Raw genomic sequence first — 17,952 nt, 5'->3', positions numbered from 1 at the left:
ATGCTTTGACCCGGCAGTGGCCATGGGCAAAACATCTCATGCGCTACAGCGTAGACAGGAGCGCGGCTTGGCCATCACTGCTCGCTGAAGCACCGTCCCGATTCCCAGCGGAAGAGCATGACAACGCTGATCCCAATCCAATGGTCGTCCCCTGTTCATTGAATGAATCAAACCTGCAATCGTTTCCTCCACCACTCGGTGGCCTTGCTCCGCGGTTTCAAGCTCCTTCAAGCCTTGGGAAGCGAGCCCGAGAACACCGCGGTGGCACAGGGGCAGGCTATCCGAACCGTCATGCTCATGCCGTATGTTCATGCGAACGAATATAGTTCGAGCCATCCACCAATCCGATTTTTGCACGTAGATGCGAAGATCGGTTGACAGATGCCGCTACAGCATACAGCCGATGGCGCTACCGTACACGACGTGTCGAACAAGGTTTGACACATTGCTTGCAATTCCATCCCACCAACACTCCGCTTCACTTGAGTACGCTTTGGGCGGCAGTCTGACGCGAATCTTTGGCGGGCCCTATCCTCGATCTGGATCCGTTGGCAACAAGCGCCGATTGGGGCCCCCAGCGGATCCCGTTTCGAAAGAAATGAGCACTGTCTCGCGAGAAAAATCCTCCGACGACACCACGATCACCACCCTCCTTTCCTATTCGGGAGCGGCAGACGGTTTCAGGACCCCGGGGGCGCTAAGATGTCCAATGCTCAATCTATCTGTGAATCAAGCGTACATGCTGGTTCGCAGTGCGCTGACTTTGACAGCATTCGAGAAGTCTAGGATGGGATCCACCAAGATGGACTGCGTGAGTATAAGAGGGAGCTGGAACCGCACCCATTTGGTTCTGCACTCATCATCGAGCCATCAACAGTCTCTTCAACTTCACTCTCTTCTCTTCTTCCTCTACAGTTGCTTGACGCACACTTTCGCTTTTACAATCACCACAGTCTTTGAATCTTTCGATTTTCATCACCACCTTCTACCTCAACCACCATCAAAATGAAGGCCTCCGTCGCTGCTTCCATCTTGGCTTTCGCCACCATGGCCACCGCTGGCCCCGCCTACAAGGCTCCTCACAGCTTCTCCAGCCTGACCAAGCGCGCCACCATCCCTATCCCTTCTAGCAAAGGTTCCGAAACCTTCAGCGCGGCCAAGGAGATCACTGGCACCTTCGACGGTGGCCTGAAGACCTATGGTCGCGGTGTCAGCTGCACTGGTCAAGCTGAGGGCGGCGACTCTGACGCTGTCTTCTCTCTGGCTGACGGCGCCACTCTCAAGAACGTCATCATTGGCGAGGACCAGATCGAGGGTATCCATTGCCAGGGCTCCTGCACTATCGAGAACGTCTGGTGGGCCGCAGTCTGCGAGGGTAAGAAACTCCATACCAACTCAGCCTCACACACGCTAACAATTGACCAGACGCCCTCACCCTGAAGAAGGACGGTGACGCCACCATCACCGGTGGAGGTGCCACTGGCGCCAGCGACAAGGTCATCCAGCACAACGGTGCCGGTACCGTCACCATCGACGGCTTCCAGGTCGCCGACTTCGGCAAGCTCTACCGCTCCTGCGGAAACTGCAAGCAGAGCGCCGAGCGTCACGTTGTCATCAAGAACGTCAAGGCCTCCAGCGGCAAGCTCCTCGTCGGCATCAACCCCAACTTCGGCGACACCGCCACCATCGACAGCGCCACCTGCGCGACCAGTGTCAAGGAGATCTGCGAGGAGTTCGAGGGCACCACCCCCGGCAACGAGCCCAAGTCCGTCTCCACTGGCCCTAGCGACACCTGCAAGTTCTCTACTCTCGCTTCCTGCTAAGCGGAGAGCTTCAACCGTCAAGCAGATGAGCTTTAAGGCTCATGACCGGTAAAAGTTGGTGATCCAAGACTCCAGGGCGCTGGCGTCATTCAATTCTTGTAGAGACCCTTTGATTAGACTATGATGAGTATAGAAAACAATGGAAACTTTCTTCCATATATCCTGCTTGCATGATTGATACGACTATGAGTTCCCGCGAGTAACACGTTCGACTGACAGTGAGTCTTGATTTTGCGGGCTACCCCGGAGCGTCCGGGTCAGAGGAGGATGTTGGTGATTAATCTATCTAGATGAGAGAATTGATGGCTTTGGGCGACAAGATAACCATCTGATCAGGGCCCTCGCATTGGATGCTGCACTGATTATCATCATCATAAGGATGAGTCAGCCAGCTGGCTCCGTCTCACTCGCATTCTCCGACATCGTATCCTTAAAACAGTGATTAATCTTCTGACGTCAACTGTGGCAAGGCTAGAAATGATAAGAAAAGTTTCACGACTGACATTGACTGGGTCGAGTTCAACCCTCCCTTCGTTTGCTCTCAAATTTTCAAACGCCTCAGCTAAACTACACTTCGCACCAACCTGTTTTCTTTCCGTACCCGTCTTACTTTTAACTCATAGATGAGAGATGTCAACGGGTGTTCCAACGTAGCTGCAATGCACATCCTTTTCACCTGACGACCATCGACACTGGTGCACCAGGTCCAGCTGGAGGTTCTGAAACCTCGGGCCCGAAGTCGCATTTCTCCAGGCGAACGCCACCCAGCAACCTGCCCATATGGGTCTTCTCGACACCCTCGCCCTCTTTCCTGATCTTCATGAGCAGAGCTCGCAAGAACTGCACCGGGGAGGTCTTCAGGCCCCATTTTCCGCTCGGAGGATCGATGAAACCGTCGGCATAGACTTGCTGGCCAGGGCTAGCTGAATCTCGCAGGAGACCTAGAAAGTCGCAGACTGCTTCATACTCAGCGAAGTCGCGAAGATAGAGGCTGCCCGAGAACAGGTTCAGCTGAACCGTAAGCGACTGCGGTACGCGTCCGTTCTCGAAATTGCGACCGACGTTGAATAGCTGCAGGTCGTCGAGTCGAGAAAAGCTGGCATTAAAGCATGGTGCATAAAGATGCAAGGTCACTTTCTTGTACTTGATGATTGTGGATTGTAACTCGTTAGCCTCAAACGGGCTGAGTATAACGAGGTGTTCGATCTCGTTGGGACGAACTGGATCAACAGTCGAGAGCACCCATTGAACAGGCCTTTGGTAAGAGTCTGACACAAAATCTGCTATGTTGGAGCCGGGAGGAATCTTGACTGTCCGAATAAAATCGGCAGTGACCAGAAGGTGCCGCGGAAACTGGGATAAGTCGCTGTGTAGTGCTGCGCTGGTCGATTTAAGTGCCTGAAAAGCAGGCTCGAATGCTGGGGACCCGTGAATCAGTGTTCCGGTGTGTACTAAGTGTTCGACATGCTCATGGACCTTGTGGGCCGCAGCGGTCATCCTCTGTGGGCGCTCGATCTGACGCTCCTCTTCGATCTCAGGACTCAGCTCGCGCTGCAAAAGTTAGCTGGTGTCTGATATACACTAGATCTAGAACTCACTTCCTGCTCTTCTTGTAAGGTAGCCGAGTTGAACCCCACTGCCTGAAACTCAAGACAACGTGCGTGTATTAGTTTGATGTTGGGGACATCCAGATTCTGTAGCATGGAATGGCCAGTGTTAATTTGACTGGGCGCATATCGATCCTTAATGCTCTGGGCCTCGTCTTCGAGGAACTTTCGGCCTTGTGAAAGCTTTGTGTTTGCGCCATTGAGAAGATGCTTGTGTGTCTCGTAGCGAACGCCCTGAACAGCCCAGAGGGGCATACTCCTTGACAGATCGAGCCAGGTTTCGCCAATACTCCAGCATAGCACATTAACTACCGTGATTGGTTCATCAGGCTTCTGATCTGTTCGCTCACAGATCTTTGTACAGACTTCCTGGGAGGCTATGAATACGACAGACTGCCCTTTGCCAAGTTTGCGCAATCGCATACATGCTAAAACACCGTCAGCTGCTTCAATACGTTATATCAGTAGATTCAAAACTTACCTTGCACCAACCTATCTTTCGTCAGACCTGCTCCTAGGGTTACAGCAGCCCTGTAATCGCGTGGGAGCTTAAGATCTGTCCCGCGGGTATGTGCTTCGTCGAGATAGATAAGGCATCGGTCAAGCTGCTTTGCAAAAGGTGATGTCTGAAAAGGCTCAATACGCCCGTTGATATCGATAACAGAGAGCTCTTCGTTTTTGAAGAATACCACCGCCTCGGTTCGATCGTTCTTGCGCATCGATAGCCAACACTCAGCGACTTGAGTATTATCCATCTCGAGGATTTGTGCGCCAACATCGAGTACGACGCGAATCTCAGGTTTCAGGCTATTGATCACAGTGAGCAGATGCTCAGCGTCGCTCCCCTCAGACCGCAGTGGTAGCTTCTCGACTGACGTTTCCTGCTTTAGTAGATACCCAAGAACTAATGCGTTCGTGTGACTCTGACTTGGCAGATCCAGGTGCTTGACTGCAAGGGGTAGTACGTGCAAAGTATCGTTCGTGCCACTGAAGCCGGTGGTCGGGTGTGTCTTGACAGCCCCAAGGTCCCATCCTGAAGCAGACAATTTCGAAGGGAACTCCTTCATGGCCTTTGGAAAAACAAGAAAGGTAAGGTAATAGTTCACCACAGCCCGGGACCATCTCATATGCGGGAATATTTGCTCTATGCACATGACACGGTCCTTGATGCTGATACCTGAGAGCTGTCGAAACGCAGTGGGTAGTTTACTACTTGCAGTGCGTACCCACTCTTCATAGTAGATGGTTGACTGATCAGATTTCAGTAGGTGGTGAAACGCATCGAAAAGTTCCTCATCTTGAAGGCCTCCATAATAGTAACTCAGGAGAGTGAGTAGAATGACAACGTCTGGGTGTGAGAATTCCGAGCGAGGTGATGGTGAGTCCTTGGCTCTGTATGGAACTGCGAGTAATGTACTTGGGATACGAGCATGATCCAGGCCGTAGTTGACACGCCAGCGTTTTTGGGATAACGAAAAGCGTAGCACACCTCCAGCAATTAAGCCTCGTACAAGTAGTAGTGGCTCTTTGGTGGCGGCAGTCCAGAACCTGCTTAGCTCGACAGCCTGAATCTGCTTGGTAGATAAATCGGTGATCGAGATATACTGTAGGATAGCCTCTTGAGTGTCCCTCGGTTGGTTGCAAATCGGAAGTCCAGTCAGACCGTTCTTGATGATGTGCTCTGTGAGTAGAGCAAGGATGGCGTCGGCACCTTCATCGTTCAGTATCCGCACTCGAGGGAATTTGCCATCGGTATCATGCTGAACCTCGACTGAGCGCGGCAACACGGTCATGACATGGACAGCAATCCTCGGAATCAATCCCATAATCTCTTGGATAAGGAGCCAGCGGTCAGGAGCAAACCCAATAGAGCGTTGCGAACCTATGGTGTAGATCAGTTCGAACCTTACACTGAAATTCTCATCGCTCTCGTCGACGATATCGCGGGATTTAGTCTCAAACCAGCGTTCAGTGTCGAGAAGCAGTTGCGCCACCCCTGGCTTCTCACTGAGCAGACACTCGATACCCATCAACTTAAACGATAGAATATGTTCTGGCTGAACTAGGAGAACTCCTCGGCAAGCCATACATTCTTGACACATCTCGAGGATTGCTCGCGCGTCAGCCTCTCTCAATCGGAGGTCTCTCGAAAAGGGCAGATGGTAAATGCGACGATTTAGTAGACCTCCTAATTTTGCGACAAGCATCTCTAGCATCTGTTTGCTCTGTGGTTTCGCCGTTATGACTCTGACCAGCCTGGATTCGGCGGTTAGTATCGGTGGTGGAGCAGATAAAGGAGAGTCAAGACTTACCTCTTCCTATCTGCCAAAGCTGCGGCAACTGTAGGAACAATTGTGGACGACTTGCCCTCTCCCATGTTCAACTGCATCACCGTGTTTTGAGCACCTGGCGGGTGCATCATTTGGGCCGCGATCGTGGCTTGCACTGGACGAATCAGAATACCACTTTCAGCTTCGAGTAGCAGAAATTCCGGTTGTTCGCTCGGGCTCCAGTTTGTATGACCGATGTGCTGCAGCTCTTCGTTGAGCTCAAGGGGCTTGTCCAAGAGTGCTACCAGTCTCTGCGCTCGATGTAAGCTGGTGATCGACAAGCCAAACTCCACTATCACGGCAGGCCACGGTGTTGGAAGCAAATCATAGTGGTTGCGATTGAGTTGAGTCAACCATAATGACGGTGTCATGCGAGGTAGGTGCTGAATGGAAGATGCAATTGCGTTGCTGCGAGTGGACCCGGTGACAAGAACTCGCCCCAGCTGGCGATCGAAAGCGTTGAAAAACTCTTCGCATTCCGACAAATAGCGTCGGATCGTATCTTGAGCTTCTGAGTCTACCGGGATACTCTGCACTTCCATATCGTCCTTGTGCTTACGGAGTGAAGCACAGCTGACGCGTAGAGCATCAACATAGCGCTGTTCACAGACGGTTTTGGCACACACCTCTAAAGTCTCGCAAAATTGCTGCAGTCGAACCTCTGTTTCAGTGTCGGCTGAAGAAGAAGAATTAGGAACATGAGGTAGTTCAGGTCTGGGTGGGACGCTGAGCAGAGAGGTACCTTGCTCGTTCGATGCATCCTTTGAAACGTTCGGTGGTGTCGAAGCAAAGATCGCTGACAAGCTGCAGTAATAACCATCGGGTGCGAGCTTCACTTTTTCATTAGGCGCCGATGCACCAAATTGCGGTTCTGTGATTGGCGCAGCGGGTGAGCGTTCAAGAATGCCTGAAATCTTCTTCATGTACTGCTCGAAAGTCTGGTTGTTGTACCACGATTCGAATGACTTTCTTACGTTGCGCATAGCACAGTCAGTATCCAGGTACTCGTTCATTCGTGCAGAAGATGGTGTTTTAGGATGTTCACATGGCCATTGGCCTTGTAAATTGGCGACAAACGTCTGCACAGCTGTATCCTTTCTATCCCGGTGGAGGCTTTCAATTCGGTTCAAGTGTTGGTCGTCTGTTTCGGATTCTTTCTTGGGTAGTTGAGCTTCAGATGAGTCCTCGTAAGACTTTACATTGTGCCGGGCTGCATCTTGCACATCAGAAAGCTGGAAACTGCTGCCCTGGGACAAATGGTACTTCGGCTTTGCTGGAATCTGATGCCAGGCGAACTGCGGCGATCGATAGAATGCTACAAAAGCTCGTATCACATCCATATCTGCTTTGGGAGCGTATGCCATAGTCGCTAACCAGACCAGAACATTGAACTTGTTGCCGATTGTGGACTTTGTAACCAGACGATGATGAAGCGTGCACCAAAGACCTAGTATCAAAGGCGAAGGTGACCCTAGCCACTTCGAATCATATTGAAGAACCGACGAATCATCGGTCATGAGCCCTGTGACATCTGAATTTCGGAGATGATCATGGTAAACTTTGAACTGCGAGATGGGTTGATCGAGCAAAACCTGATCTCGAATAAGCATAGAGGCAGCCAGAAAAGCCCTCCGGCCGCGTTCAGATTTTCCTTGTCGATCTCGTGCTTCGTAGTTCGTATCAAAGCTAGAAGTGAATTTTTCAGCTCCAAAACCAGCGACACGGAAGGTGGAGGCACGAATGTTGGCCCGCTCTTCCAGATCAGGGTTGGTCGAAGTCATCCAGGCGGTGTCGCCGCGGTTCAAACTCTGAAAGATATCATGTGAGTGGAATAACGACATCCTCTTTTCATGATCCAGAATCTCGTTGACTAGTACACGAAAGTCACTATGCTGCGATCCGGATGGAAGGACTGGATCCCATTCGATTTGCTGCATCAATCGCTTGTGTGGCGGATAGAACGTACGTGATGGCGACAACGCTGCAATCTTATTTAGGAGCTCGACATTCTCGAGAAGAAGTGCACTGAAGGACCGAATAGCCGACGACCTCAGGATGATCAGTGCCGACTCGGTTCCAGTATAGCGTGTGAGCGGATCGCATAGACAGTGTGATGTTAACGCATGCAGCAGACATAGCAGCAGCTTGCTCTGTACTGCTCCACTGTCCATTACGCGTCCTAGCGTTGCGTCTATCTGATACGCATGAATAGGAGTGTCTTCTTGTCTGGAGATGCTCACAGATACGTGGTGAGTGAGATTTTTTCGATAGCTCAAAGTACCCTCCGGAATGAGGACAAGGCGATCATTTACTGCAGTGGCACGACGTAGAACCAGCTTGCTGGTCAAGCCAACCAACGTCCCAATCCTTTGGTCTTGATCAAGTATCAGACCTCGATACTGGCGCGAATGAATCTGATTCTCGCCCTCGTTGATATGAAAGTCGAGTTTGAGCCGTGGTACCTCGATTTTGACCGAGTGCGACACCGTATCGTGCGAGATGTGGATGAACTGCTCATCTTCCAATGACTTGAACAGCATTGATATCATCCGGGCGTCCTTGCTCTTCATATTGATCAGGGTTTGAGCACTCTTTCCGAGGCGCCATGAACTGCCGTGACGTTGAAGACACCACTGCTGGACATTGGACAGTTGCCAAGGACTGTGTCGCGGCCGAAAAACGATGTGACCAGTCTCATGGTCGTACCAGTGAACATAAGATGTCACGAAAGCCACAGGCATCCGATTTGTGAATAGACGTGGTGGTATCAAATCGAATCTATCATAGATTAGCGTGGGCCACCGCATACATGGAGGTGAAAGTGGTCACTTACTTCTTCTCCGCGCTCATAGCTAAGACCAGCATATCTGTAGCAACCATGCCAAAGTGGATCTTATTGTCGTGGTATGTTGATTTAGCAGAGAATCGCATACCAGGCTCATCAGTCGGAACCACCTCAAGGGCAGATGCTGAGAACAGCGGTTTATACATTGGGTGTGCCAGATATTCTGATGGAAGGCGTGTGAGCGGCAAGCCGTTGACCAGAAGTTCGCCCGTCAATAGATTGATATGAACTGGTAATGTCCCGGAGACCGTGCAAAGCCAGTGCTGGTGTACCTCATCGTAAATGCTCCAAGAGGCGAGTGTCGCAGGTTGGAAGGCCGCCCAGCACCGCGATACTGCTTCATTCACGCCTGTGCAATCGCGGGAGATAGCGTCGCGTAGTTTCGGGAAGATGCGATACATCAACGCACGCCACGCCTGCATTGCAGATTCCTGCAGACACTCTACGCCCGGAACAAGATCTTGATTCTCTTTCACAGCAATGGAGAATTGTAGAAGCGAAGATAATGCGTCTTGCTGTTGTAAAACAACGTCGACAAACTCGTTCTCGACGTCAAATGTGGTTGTGCCAAGCAATGCGATCTCTGTCGCCCTGGAGAATAGCTCAGTCCTTTGCTCATCGTTCGTAGATGAAGCAGCTCTGGCCTTCAGTCGACGAAGCCATATAATTGAGATGCATCGGGCTCTGTGCAAAAATTGCAAAGAACGCTGGCGAACTTCTGAGGACGTCGTCAGATTGGTGATACGACAAGCAAGTTGGATGAAAGTGGCCACCGCTCTCCAAGACTCCCAGTTCTCTTCCACCCGCTGAGTAGCAATATTGAGACGTTCGAGCATGGCGAGTCCAAAAATCGTATCATTGAGGATGTGGTGATTTATGCGCTCTACAGTCTCATTGGGAAGGCCGGCTTGGGTGACAGTCTGTAACACCATACACTGCGTCTCGACTTTCGAAAAGTCCAATGTCGGGGCAGCGAGTTGCGTGAGTATGTTGGAGTAGAAGATATTGCGACCTTGCGAGAGAGTACCAAAAGCCTTGTATTCTTCTAACGACAAGTGTGGCGGACAATCTGAAAGGCTAGCTATCACCTCGTTCGGCTGCACGCCATCTGGAGCCGAAGGTGGCTTCTGCAGAAAACGTTCGAGAGCCTTAGATCGATGGGGTAACCGATGCGTGCAAGCTAGTTGTAATTCTCCGCTTGGAGTCTGCGCTGCAGTCCACGCACCCGTTACAGTGTCACAATACTTGTAGCGTAGTCCATTTTCGAGACATACATCGACATCTTGCAAGTGCTGAACTGCCTTCTTGATCTTGCGATGAGTCACCGAATGAGGCTTTACCTCTGACAATGGCATAATGCGCCTCGACCGGGATTCTGGGTCGAGCAGGTGATTCAAGTCAGGATGATCGTTAAGGGTGTACGAGTGTTTTGGCTTGTCGATGTGATTGCTTTTGCAACCAAGAACATCGGTTATGACAAAGACTGATGCGTCTCTCCACGCGCTGTATGGATTCGGAATCTTTGATTCAAAGATAGTAGCCTGAGCAACTGACGCGTTTGGAGAAAGTGGCCACTCGTGGATGCCGATTCCCAGGTCATCAGCGGTCCTCTTCAAAGCACACCGGTTGCAGTTTCGGGAATGAACGGTCCTCATGTAGCCATGATGACGGTTCTTAACGATCTGGACATAATCGCACTCGTCCTTGCTGTATTGATCCATGAGGGTCTTATACCTAGCCTTTAATCGAGCCAGCTCTTCGCATTTCTCTTGACGCTTCTCCGAGGCCTTCTGCTCGATCTTTTGCAGAATACTCTGAAGCTGAGAGCATTGACTAAAGTACTGGACGCCAAAGGACGAATCGACGCCAAATCCACGATAAAGCGACGTTTTGTTGGTGGCTGACCGCTTTCGTGCTTGAACATAGGCCTCTACCGTCTGTAGCCGCTGCATCTGGCTTCGGAGAGGTAGTGACAAGCATTGAAATTCGATCAAACGCACTTCGGGATCGTACGTGGTAAGAAGTGGAAACAGGCTGCATGCGGATTTGTCACAGGCAACCCATATTTCCAGAATCGTCAAATACATGAGTGAGATGCTGCAAGGAAGTCCTTTATAAGCATGACTGGCGCTTTTGTAGTATGTTGTCATCAGGTAGTAAAGTTGCCGGCAGGCTTTTTCATCGTTGCGGTACGACTCAATCCAGGGCTGTAGATGGTTCTCAACCCAGCTTTCCGCCGCAGCCAGACGAAAGAACCAATGATCACCAGTTGCGGTGAAGTTTTGAGGTACCCTGCCCGCGGCAAACATCGGGAATGCGGGGCCTGGCTCAAACTTGCAGTCTACAGTAGCAGTCTTTCTAGCCTTGATAGCCGCCAGGAACAGCTCAAGCTCGGGTAGCGCCATATCAAGCGCGTTTTCGGGTCTTAGAGACTTGAGACTGGATGTCGTAAGGTTCGCGCCACTGGCCTGAACCTCTGCTTTCCAATTCCTGTCCATGCACTTGAATGCGTCAGTCATGCATGTTTGCATGCGATCAATCCAGGATGGAATGACACAATGAAGCTGCGACAGAGCCTCCAGCTTGCGTAATCGACGGAGCATCTTGGCATTGAGTGCATGCAGGGGGCCGCTGCCTGACAAGTGCCAATGTTTCTGGGAGTATTCAAGAGCCGATGACAAAAGTTGCACCACGAAAACTTTGTACAAACCAGTGAATGGGGTGGGACCTTGCCTCGAGAAGAGCAGCTGAAGGGTGACTCGAATCAGAAGCCACATTGGAGAGCGTCGCCAAGGCTGCTTGCAGTGATCCCACAGTGTTTCCTCGCGGGTGTGTTTGGTGATGCGAGTGACTGTAATTGTCTTACCGAGGGCTGCGACAATGTTCAAGAGATAGTCAGTCACCATGCCGGGGTGTGTTGTGTCGCGGTCTTCATCGTGGTCCTGACCAGCCTTGCGAGCTACAGGCTGGAAGCCTGGAGCGGCTTGAGTACTCATTTTTGCCAGAGTTCCGGCAAGCACATCTTGCAGGCTCCTCTCCTGCAATTTGGCTGTGGGAATGCTTGCCGCAAATCCCGGAAAGGTACGGACAAGTCTGCCCTTAGACATGGAACTCTTGTTGTTTGGAGAGAGTTCGAAGAACTCGAATGTGATGTCGTTCCCATCAGAGCTGATAAGGATACCTGCGTTCTGCGCCTTGATCTCAAGAGGTATAGACCCTTCATTCTTACCATGGGCAAGCTGATCAAATAGCTTCACCAGCTCAGCCTCGCTAGTGTTTCCGAACCTGTCCTGACTTTGCTGGAGATTCTTGATCGTTTCAATGGCGTGCTTCAGTGTGATGCTGTGTTCAGCCGTGACTAAAGGTTTGAGAGCTTGCAGTGCGATAAGTGTTGTCTTCAGTAGGCAGCGCTCGTGTCCAGCATGGAAGTCATCAGCTTGAGGTAGTTGCGGCGGGAGCGCGACATGATTGACCAGGTAGAATGTCGCCTCTGCTGATGGACAATGCCTATCAGGGACAGCCATCTTGTCGCTCAGAGCTTGCTCCTGCGTTCGGAATCAGCACCATATACTCGTCGCTGATCAGCACCATATACTCGTCGCTGATCAGCACAACTCACAAGATACAAGTCCAAACTGCTAGCCCTTGTAGAGAAATTGTACAGAGTCGTTTCCAGGATACAGAAGGCAAAAGTAGATTGGATGGTAAAGTTTGTAGAGGCGGGGGCGAAACAGTCCAAAAGACGAAGGGAAAAGTTCTGCGTGTGTGGAAGAGAAGTTTCCGTGTATCGCGTCCTAATAAGTACCACAAACAAATGCGCAGCTTCACCGTGAAGCGGGCCTTCACCTGCGCGCAAACCTGAGCAAACACGCCGCAGCGCCACTGCCGCAGCATTACAACAGGCACCAACAAAGTTGTCATGGTAGAGACATCTCTAGCCGTTTCTTCTGCAGTACCTTATGCGTTGTCTCGAATCGCGATATTCAAGGTGTTGACGAGGCTGAACAGCCCTGCGGCACGGGCTGGCGCAGTCAACATCCTTGTCCTCATGATAGGCAGCGAAATGACCCGGTGAAAAGTCCAAACTCTTGTCCAGCATCATGAGAGGGCGCATAGCTGAGTACAGTGTCCCGATTTGAGGAGTCCAGCGGCAATGTTGATTAGTTCCTTGTAACTCCATTCTGCAGGATTCCTCCAAATTGTTGACGTAAAACCTGTAGCTCGGATCCTAGAAACACACACAGAGAAGCCTTGCGAATGGGCCTCAGTACTGCCGTTGGCAAATTGTATGCGATGCGTATCTCCAGGCTGACAAGCAAGCTGTAAACACGACCAGACCCTCATGCTTGCCTGGTTCAGATCCTGGCACAGCAAGTACGGTGGAGACCCGTGCTGGCACGTTCACAGTGTCTCTAAAGCGTAAAACAAGTTGTCTCTTTGTCCTTCAGGAACGTTACCGAGGCCACAATGTGCAAGACATATAACACACACCACTAGCAAGCGCCAATAACGTGGCGCCTACCCAGCAACTCTCATCTCTCATATTCAAACATCGCTTTGAAAACAGTAGCCACAACCCGAATCCAGCAGCACATCGATGTCGTTGAACTCCACCTCGGCCGATAGGCCGTAGTAGCACATGCTGCATATCTAGCGCTGATAGGCTGCATGGCTACTCTAGCCACTACTGCTGCATGACGACATGGAACCAGCAACCGCGCGCCAATGCGCACATCTTGCTCGGCTGGAAATGCTCGGCTTCTTACCAGCCAGAGTAGTGTTGCGCGGTGTTGCGGGCGATGGTGCTGTGCCAGTTGTCCGAGGAGCTGCTGAGTGTGCCAGTTGTCTGAGGAGCTCGTGCAGCCGTCCGTCTTGGAAGCATGTTCTGACGGACAGGTTTGAAGATTAGAATATATTATTATCTGTTGTCGTTACTTTACTACTCTTCATCAATTGTATTGTAGCGATTGTCATGCAGCCTGCTGTCCCAATATTGTATGAACAATGCCGCGAGACCAAATCCTGAACGCCTTGTTGCATCTTGTCCTCTCTGATGCCCATACGCAGGCCTATGGCCTTCTTCCCACTCCATGAAATCACCTCGCGCCCTATCGTGTCTCGACAGGCACATCACTTGACGGCCGTCCCATCGGCTTCAACTCCTCGCCCTTGCCACTCTCGGCGCGCTTTCGTCCGGTTAGCGAGAAGTGATGGCCAGAAGGCCGTTCCTCTTGCTTGTTGTCTGCGTTGCTGTTGTCGCCGAATCGCGAGAAAATGCCGCGCTTCTTCGCTGGCGCTGGCTTTGGCTCGTCGTTCAGACCCACGTCCTCGAACCCCTCCTCCGGCACTCGGTCTGTGCTCTCGCTCGGACGACCTTGCTGCATAGATGATCGAGGTGTTGCTCGTGAGCGGCGGACATCGAGGGAGTGCCTTACGTCCAAAGATCGTCGTGCATCGAGTGATTGCCGCGGGTACGTCTCTGCGGTCATATCTGTAATGGGTGATCGTGCGGAAATGTCCTGCGCGTGTAAGCGGGGTATCGCGAGCGCATTTGTCTCGTTGCCAACGTACGAACGACCGTCTGTAGGAGTCGAAACTCTCGCGCGATATGTTGAAAGGCTCCGTCTCGGCTAGTAGGCTTCGGTGATTGGAGGATGTGGTCGAGGTATTCGATTTGGAGTGCCAGAAGGTGGGCTTCTCCTGCTGTGGGGAGGGCTGTCGCAAGCGTCAACACAGGTCACTTCTTGGGGACAATCCGACTATCGCATTTCAATCGGCAGTCCAAGTGTTTGGTAGCATCTTACGGGCAGGTACACTCCGCTGTCGTTTATCTCTGTAGCACCAGTAAGCGCGCGTCGATTGATACTGCCTCCAACAATGGCGTTCACGGAAGCGGGCGGATTGGCTCACCACTCAGCTTATACTCGGTGGAATCCTTGATCTGCAGCGACGGCCCGCCAGAGACTGCTGTGTTCTGGAATTCATTGTCGGGCGCATTGCGCGGCGCCTCATCGCTTGCTTCGGGCGCACGACGGAAGGGATTACGGATGGGCATTGCAATCGGGCGCTAAGGGCGAAACAGGGCGACACGAGCAGAATGTGGGGTGTTTCAGAATCGGAAGAGTGGTGTTGAGGTCGAGAGAACAAAGTTGGTGGTCGGACGGTCGGGCACGAAGATGTCATTACTGACTACTTGGGAAGCCACGCCGGCGGCTACAGCTGGGGGACTCGGCAACATCACCGGGGGTAATTGGTGCGCGTACATTGTGTGTCCACGATCAGGCGTGTCTATTTAGCATCCAGAAATTTCAGACACCTCGACGACAGATCTGGGTCAAGCCTGTATGTTGTCTTGTAAGCCGCAGGGGACCCTGCGTTTTGACACCTGGACACCCGCGTTCAGTATGGCCTCGAGGCGTCATAGCCGCCTGTTCTGAGCCGCAAGCTAAAAACAGCGGTCTCACGACATTCAGGCTTACATACGATCAATTATCGCGAGGCTCGGCGCCCCAGACTGTAGCTGCTTCATCGAATTCGTGCGCGCCCGCATGAGGTGGATTGGCATCCTGGCCTACCGGTACGAGCTGACGATCTGGTGATGCAGCATCCACCAGTCTGCAACATGGCCCCTCTGCGGAGCGCAACTGTGAGCAAATGGTGCGTGTCCTGGTCCCCAGCAGTCTGTATTCGGGTTCAGGGTCAGTCAGCCGCATATTTGCAACACAGCGACAGTCAGCGAACCCAAAACGCAAGTCGATGCTGCTGAGATAGCCCCTGCTGTCCTTGCATGAGTGGTAACCGAGCTGCAGTCTCCGGAACGTACGACATGATTTCGAAAAGCAAGTTGCACGTCGCAAACGTTTTCTAGGGCCACACTTCACGTGGTGTCCTGAGCGTGCTGCGCACCATGCGTTGGTCATACCAGATTACATCAATCTGGTATACTGGTCGCGAGAGTCGGTGCAATCTCAGCCTGACTTCCGAATACGATATATGTTGTGAAGCCTTGCTAGCGCACGTGTTCGGACTATCCGCGAGATCAAAGGTCGTTGTAGCTGGAAGATCCAAACCCTCCGATGCTGTGCTTTCCCGTGCTTACGAATGGTGATCATTCCACCAATGTGCTGTTCGCCTAAGTATGGTTAATAACAATCAAGAAGGACAGCCTATACGGGACCCTTGAGTAGGTGATCAGTCCTGAACGTGCTTACTTTGCATGCTGGGCTTGCTTGATCGTCGTATGGTTGTGGCTGTGAGCAATAGCAGGCCATAAACATCGAGTGGCAACTTTTTTCACCAGTACTGTTCGCGGGGATGATGCTGCCTGTAGGCTCCCGGACACTGCGGAACATGCTCGCCCGCTCAGCCGTGTTCTTAGATTGCACTTGGGCAAGTAAGATGTCTCATGGCGTGAATGGTGCGTCAGCAGTCGCTGCTCAAGGTGATTGAACGTCATCTGCTTGGAATTTGTAGATCGAAATCAAAGTCATCTGTAACAGCCTTACCTGCGGCTCGGTCCACGGATACGAGGGCTGATGACCTGTTGAGTCAATTATCGTGTGCTTACTACGCAGATCCTAGCGCACTCATCCCAGGCTGGAGAGCACATGTCACAGATCATATCATTAAGTCGTCAGAGCTCGGTCTCCACGGCCCGGCAGAGTAGCCCTGTCTGGCAGGCGACGGACTGCATGGAAGATTCTGCTACTTCGCAGAATCTCGATGCAAACCAGGATCACAAATGCTGCAAGGCGTCCACTAGCTGGATCGAAAGTTTTACTTTGCTAGATGCGTTGTCCAATCGATGCCATTTTTGGGAGCTGTCGCTAGTATTGGAAATGCGGGACCTCAGTCAGTCAAGAAATTCTCCAGACGACCAAACCCGTGGGCAGTGCATTGCCTCTCACGGAGGGGTGCAGCTGAAGCGGTGTGCTGGGTCTGTAGCAGTTACACAAATGTTGTGCTTGGTGGCATCAATATCGGTTCCCCGAGCGCTGGCAGCAAGGACTCGCAGGTGGTCCGCTCCAATCGCAAGCGGTGCGAGGCCGTCACGCTGGGCTGCCATCGTGGTGGAGAAGGTTGCAAGTCTTGCGCACTTGTATCGCCATGACGAAGTGGGACGCACCGTAGCCGACAAACCGCCACCTCAACGTCTACATGACTCTCTGGTGTCTTAGACGGGGCTACAGACTGGCTTCAACGGGTCAACGGGCTCTCTCCATACATGTGACCATGTGGATGCGGAGGCGTCCTGGGGCTTTTGCTCGGGGAGATGTTAGGTAGTGATGTGTAGGAAATTGCACGCCTGATTGTTGAATGATGGGGCGGCAAAGGCTAGGTACCTAATGATAATGATCCTTCACGAGGAGCAAATCGCTGCAGACCGCACCGCGTGCCATCGGAGCGCGCGCACGTCTACAGCTCAAACACGCTCAAAGGCCAGAATGGCCAGCGCGCGCGAGAACGCGAAGCTTCTGTGACGGCTGTCTGGCCACCATCGATCTACACGGTCACGAAACACCGTGATGCCGGAAGGCCTCCAAGAAGAGTGAAAGGCTCGGAGATTCTTTTCAGCGTGTTGGGTCGATTGGAGCAGCGCGATTGGGAAGACCCTGCGCGGGTGTGCTGGGCTAACGCTCCCCATCCACAACAAGGCAGAGGCGTTCGCTACAGGCGACACCAGGGGCTCTTCGGGACCGGTTCATTGCTTCGGCTGCCAGAGGCCTCACAAGCAGCCTTCGCTGAGGACCTGAGGTGACGGTGGACGTGCGGAGAATGCGCTGTCACGCGGCGTTTTCCTCGCGAGGCCTGCCTGCGATGCCCATTGCTTGCCCGCCGTTGCATTACTGGCCAGCCACCGCTCCGCACTGGAACCGGGACCCGTATTCCTCAACGCCCGCCGCGCCGATCGACAGTCTGTCGACGTTCCAAACACTCGCGCCATGGTTACTTTCTATTTCGGGGCGCCAGTCTTGCCGTGTCGCCGTCACCAATGCATGCACTCATCCCTGTCACGAGCCCAACCCCTGCCGCGCTCGCTGTGGCGCGAAGCCAGCAGACGGGATGCAGGCATGGCACGAAGGAGCGCGTCTTGGAAGCGCAAGGATGGCAGGACTTTTCCCTCCCCAGCAAAGCTCCGTCGTTTCCTGCGCACCGGCGGCGGGTCCTGGTCAGACTGTTAGGCGCGGATCTGCTGCTCTGCAGCACGCAATATAACTCACCTCTTCCCGTGCTCTCGCGCTTGCTGTGACCGACCTCATATCTATCCCTCACTGCGACCCCGGGACCCATCCCTGAACGTCGCTGTCCCAAAGCCACAAGACTTGCACGAGGTTTCTGCGTGCTGC

General features: G+C 52.4%; 3 protein-coding genes across 3 annotated transcripts; 1 reads left to right on the top strand and 2 right to left on the bottom strand.

Annotated features, from left to right (window-relative positions):
• Positions 1 to 520: 520 nt before the first annotated feature.
• Positions 521 to 2,176, top strand: C7974DRAFT_55025 (pectate lyase-domain-containing protein). Its single transcript, XM_046146835.1, has 2 exons — positions 521 to 1,375; positions 1,426 to 2,176. Exons 1-2 carry the CDS (start codon positions 1,006 to 1,008, stop codon positions 1,821 to 1,823), a joined length of 768 nt encoding a protein of 255 aa, XP_045992479.1. The 5' UTR covers positions 521 to 1,005; the 3' UTR covers positions 1,824 to 2,176.
• Positions 2,177 to 2,321: 145 nt separating this feature from the next.
• Positions 2,322 to 12,129, bottom strand: C7974DRAFT_475294 (uncharacterized protein; the record flags this gene model as incomplete). The annotated part of the gene is made up of 5 exons (XM_046146641.1): positions 2,322 to 3,374; positions 3,422 to 3,858; positions 3,912 to 5,686; positions 5,743 to 8,538; positions 8,594 to 12,129. The coding sequence occupies 5 exons, from the start codon at positions 12,127 to 12,129 to the stop codon at positions 2,496 to 2,498; spliced, it is 9,423 nt and encodes a 3,140-aa protein (XP_045992478.1). The 3' UTR covers positions 2,322 to 2,495.
• A 1,584-nt stretch (positions 12,130 to 13,713) lies between these two features.
• C7974DRAFT_320606 (uncharacterized protein) lies at positions 13,714 to 14,660 on the bottom strand (the record flags this gene model as incomplete). The annotated part of the gene is made up of 4 exons (XM_046138757.1): positions 13,714 to 14,124; positions 14,177 to 14,320; positions 14,410 to 14,438; positions 14,516 to 14,660. The coding sequence occupies 4 exons, from the start codon at positions 14,658 to 14,660 to the stop codon at positions 13,714 to 13,716; spliced, it is 729 nt and encodes a 242-aa protein (XP_045992477.1).
• Positions 14,661 to 17,952: the final 3,292 nt, after the last annotated feature.

The sequence above is a fragment of the Boeremia exigua genome (genome assembly GCF_020726555.1).
Source record: "Boeremia exigua strain MPI-SDFR-AT-0100 chromosome Unknown C7974scaffold_12, whole genome shotgun sequence".
Taxonomy (NCBI): domain Eukaryota; kingdom Fungi; phylum Ascomycota; class Dothideomycetes; order Pleosporales; family Didymellaceae; genus Boeremia; species Boeremia exigua.
The sequence above is the reverse complement of the archived record's forward strand: the minus strand, read 5'-3'. Positions and strand labels throughout refer to the sequence as shown.